General features: G+C 53.3%; 1 protein-coding gene across 1 annotated transcript; it reads right to left on the bottom strand.

Moving 5' to 3' along the window:
* Window positions 1-645: 645 nt before the first annotated feature.
* On the bottom strand, window positions 646-4,147 carry LOC119094025 (damage-control phosphatase ARMT1; the record flags this gene model as incomplete). Its single annotated transcript, XM_037217084.1, is given in 3 exon segments — window positions 646-1,845; window positions 3,107-3,281; window positions 3,982-4,147. Coding segments are annotated over 3 exon segments (949 nt in total), but the record flags the coding sequence as incomplete, so codon positions are not given.
* Window positions 4,148-4,462: the final 315 nt, after the last annotated feature.

Genomic DNA, 4,462 nt, shown 5'->3' with positions numbered 1-4,462 from the left:
ACCGCTGTAACCCAACCATGGGAGACACGCTGCTCGGACGCACACCAGCGGCCGGGCCGGGGTTACCAGCGCAGCGCTGCTACATCGCTGCGGTACCGCAGGCACCGATAAGACGGACGCTGGCGATGTAATGAGCAGATGTAGACGAATGGAGATGTTAGCAGGAATGTGCTTCACGGCAGTAAGACAATAACAAGGCAGCACAAGATTGTGTGAAGAAACGAGATACTACGTGTCAGAAATTAAGCATGACGTCTGCACTTTTCCAAGCCGTGCAGTATACTCCAGGTAAACATTGCCATTCGACTCACGCCATTTCACACGCCGCTTCCCCCGGCTCGGCCGCGACGGTTCCAGCTAGTCGTGATTAGTATATCGCGTTTTGCTCGCTGTGCTCTGCCTTTGCATCTGTAATCAATGTCTCATTAAACCTTCAAGACTTTAACCCTCCACAATTCCGGCTCTCCCCCCCCCCCCTCAATTCTGAGAAGAAAACGGATCAGTGCGCGGAGAAACGCCTTGGCTGGCATATTTAAGAGCTGGGGTTTTCGCTGCCTTCACCCCCCCCCCCCTTTCCCCCTCCTTTACCCAACCCATTTTGCGAAACCACGCCCCTGCCACTGGCAATTTTTCAACAAGTCCAGCTTCGACTTCAGTATATATTACACTTGGGGGGGGATATAATTCAGAATGAGACAGCAACTATGACGAGCTGGCAAGCTGGCACTTGGCAAACAAGCATATATTCTATTGCGCCTGTAATGGCGGATCAGGGCCACAAACATCACGCCACTTATCCCACCGAGTAAAAAACAACCTAAGCGCGCACACTCGCCGAACCAACGCCACTGAATCGACAGGCGGCCGTCTCGAAGGCGACATGTCGCCAAACACGTTAGCCACCGTACTAAGATATCGCGTGTGTCATTTGCCCTGAGCAGGTAAGAGCACGAAACGTGCAGTCCAAGGATTCCTTCTACGCAGCTCCCAGCCGTGCACATAAAAACTGAACGCGAGTGCTAGGATTCGAACAGCGGGCGAACACGCGACAAAAGCGACACAATGACGAGTAACAATCTGCTGTTCCAGGCGCCCACGAGCCGGTTCATTAGAGCAGCGCAACACCACCCACACTGTTCAAAGGCGACGGCGCCGTACAAAACCCGTTCAGGCAACACCTCGGCAACTCCAAGTCTACCGCGTCCCACGGCGTATCTTCACTGTGGACCCGCACCGGTCACAGCTCGTCGGCACGGCGAGGCGTGTCGGCGCACTCGCACAGCTGCACGAGCGCCCACTCGCCGGAGATCATCCAGCGTGGGTCGTCGGCGGTCAGCGCCTCGCGCTCGGCCGTCAGGCCAGACACCAGGTCCGCCTTGAGCGTGCGCAGCGCCACCAGCGGGGCTGGGTGGAAGCCCTCCAGCGACACGCAGAAGCGCGTGGCGTGCGGCCAGTTGCGGTCGCCCAGAAGCTTGCGGTAGTTGAGGTCACCCTTGAAGATGATGAGGTCGGCGGCCTGGAGGTGCGTGTACAGTCCTGAGGCCTCGCTCGCCATGCGACTAAACGGGAGAGGCGTCGTCCAGAACGGATCGGCCTCGAACCGCCAGAGGCCGGAGTCGATGTAGTCCTGCCATCTCTTGGCCAGCCGCGGAAGCGCGGCTTTGTCATCGGCCGCCAGCATGCGCTGCAGCATGCGTTGCACGTCCGCTTGCGTGGTGTCCGACACATACCAAGGGATGGCTTTGATGTGGAAAATCATGCTTTGGGCGATGTTCAGCGAGACTAGCAAGTCCGCCAGACACAGGTCGGAGAACAGCTCGAAGCCAGCGTTGTCCATTACGATGTCTGAAACGCACACAAATGTATACACAGAATACTCCATCAGCTTCCCTTTGGCACCTTCTCTGGTTTTATCTTTTTTAAAACCTTTCTCCTAGCACCCACTTTTCTTCTATCATCTGCGGTATCATCTAGTGCACAGCGTTCTATCACAGCCAGGCATGACGAGAAAACAGCACCTTGCACAAGGTGAACATTTTCAAAAATCATAGCTTTAGCACGCGCCCGGTTGGCCGGCTAGATACCCTTCGCTCGGGTGGGGGGGGGGGACAATTTGACGCCGCTGAGATCCCGAGAACTAAGAAAGCTAGAGACACCAAATTTACAGCGTGCGTTGACCTGTATGTGAACTCAATTAGTTCAAGTTTAACACCCCTAGGTCGTGACCTCCAGGTCAAAAAAGGTCAAACGAGGTCAAGTTCCAGGTTAGTCTCCAAGATGCCCCCAGAACCTAGGTAACTGTTTCTAAGCAAAAGGCCACATGCTCATTTATGGTCAGTGACCTTGTTTGACCTTTTGAAGGTCAAGGGAACCAATGTCATACAAGATCTCTTCGAGTTTTGCACTTGGCTAAGTGACAAAGATTACACTGGACAGTACGTTCCTAAAACAAAATGTTGACCTAGGTCATTTTAGGTCAATGACCTATTCTGACCTCTAAGAAGTCCATGGATGATGTGTTAGGTGGTTCCCGCTATAAATAATTTTGAAATCAGCACCAGAAACCATCCCATGCACCAAGCCCTAGAGAAACAAAACAGGTCGGCTTTGGCTTTGGTGTGACCTTCATACCTGACCTTAGGTCAATGTAATTTGCTCATTCAACTGCCGTGGTGCCTAAAAAAGTATCTCAGAGATGTATGGCTTCGCCTAACACTCCGTTGTTGGATCAGGTTGAAAGATTCCCTACAAGTTGCATTCGCTGAAAGCACGGCCTGATTTTGACCTGCCATAGGTCGGCGAACCTTACAAGGTACATTTAAATTTCTATGCCACACAATCCGCTATTCAATTGTCGACAGCTACGTAAAATATGGCGCGGCTAGGCCGCGCCGTTCGGAAACCATTCTGGAAAAACCTTAGAGGGGGAGGCAATTTGACCCCCCACCCGAGCGCGTGTTAAAACATAGCGACAAACTCCAGGGCCACGACCGTCCTGCTGGCTGTCGCCGGCCCCATGGGTTGTGGCCGCCTGACGAGTCGCGGCCACCTCATGTGTTTCGGTCGCACGTGTAAGCTACCCCCTCCCCCCCCCCCCCCCACGTACCGATACGGACGTGCTCCCTGCTCCTCAGCAGCTGCAGCTGCTCGAACACACGTGCACTGTCGTTGATTAGCACAAATCGGTTGAGCTCCACCAGCTGCAGGAGCGGGGACATCTCCTGCGAGACGTGCTCGCCCGACGTGATGGACAGGTCGTTCTTGTTGGCCCACAGAGACATCTGTTGGCAGAAGGGGTAACTGACACGGGGTGCGCAACAGTCGAGCGACGTCTGGGTTCCCGATCAAAGCAGGGGTCAGCCGACAGATCTGCGTTTCAAGATTTATGTTCTGAGCAAGAACAAAGTAGCTGTATATCAAATTCGACATTTTGGGGTGGAAATTGGCTGACAGCTGCTTTTGAGCTCTTAATTTTTGTCTTAAGTTTTATTTTTGATCATTTTTGTACTGTATTGTATGTATCGTTTTTATCGTAATTATTAAATGTGATTTCAATTTTCTTTTGGCAATTTTGGCCTCCTATTTCAGGGTTTTGGCGGGGCCATTCGGCCTGCCTCAAACTTCCTTGCTGAGGCGATTTCGACACAATGCAGTACAACGTTCAATGGAACATGGTCATTATTTTGGCAGTTTCCCGACCATAAACATCGGTTAAATGCATGCAAACGGTTTCGCAACCATGAGCAAGTGACAATTCAGCGCCGTTGGCAGTGTCATCTGGTTGGAATTCGCCCATAACAGCACAGCATATGCCTGTTATTTGACGACTGAGGGTAACATTTCAGATCAGTACATGAGGCCTTCTCGGTAATCTTGCGAGAAAACTGTGCCGACATTTCCCCCACTAAGTCAAGTCAACTCAACTCGGCATCAACGAACCGGCATCACGAGAACATTGCAGGTCGGCACTCAGGTTCGCACCCCGAGGAAGTCGGAGACGGCCCGCTGGACCTGGTCCGGCGTCAGCGCGGCTGGGTCAGACACCGTCTCCAGCAGGTGCTCGCCCAACAGCGAGATGGCCGACAGGGAGGCTTCCAGCGTGTCCATCTTCTGCTGACGGAAGTAGTCGTAGTCGTGCAGCTCCCCGCTGACGCCAGAACACAGCGTCAAACGATGCAACTGGTGGCGAAAGGCCCGGCGCTGACGCCAGAACACAGCGTCAAACAATGCCACTGGTGATGAAAGGCCCAATGCTGACGCCAGAACACAGTATCAAACGATGCCACTGGTGATGAAAGGCCCGGCGCTGACGCCAGAACACAGCGTCAAACGATGCCACTGGTGACGAAAGCCCCGGCGCTGACGCCAGAACACAGTATCAAACGATGCCACTAGTGATGAAAGGCCGGGCGCGATGGATGGAATTATGCGACACCCGCTCGACGTCATTAAAAACACCTCG

The sequence above is a fragment of the Pollicipes pollicipes genome, unplaced genomic scaffold (genome assembly GCF_011947565.3).
Source record: "Pollicipes pollicipes isolate AB1234 unplaced genomic scaffold, Ppol_2.1 Scaffold_4002;HRSCAF=4701_pilon_pilon_pilon, whole genome shotgun sequence".
In the NCBI taxonomy this organism is placed as follows: Eukaryota; Metazoa; Arthropoda; class Thecostraca; order Pollicipedomorpha; family Pollicipedidae; genus Pollicipes; species Pollicipes pollicipes.
Note: the sequence above shows the minus strand (reverse complement) of the source record. Positions and strands in the feature narration are given on the sequence as shown.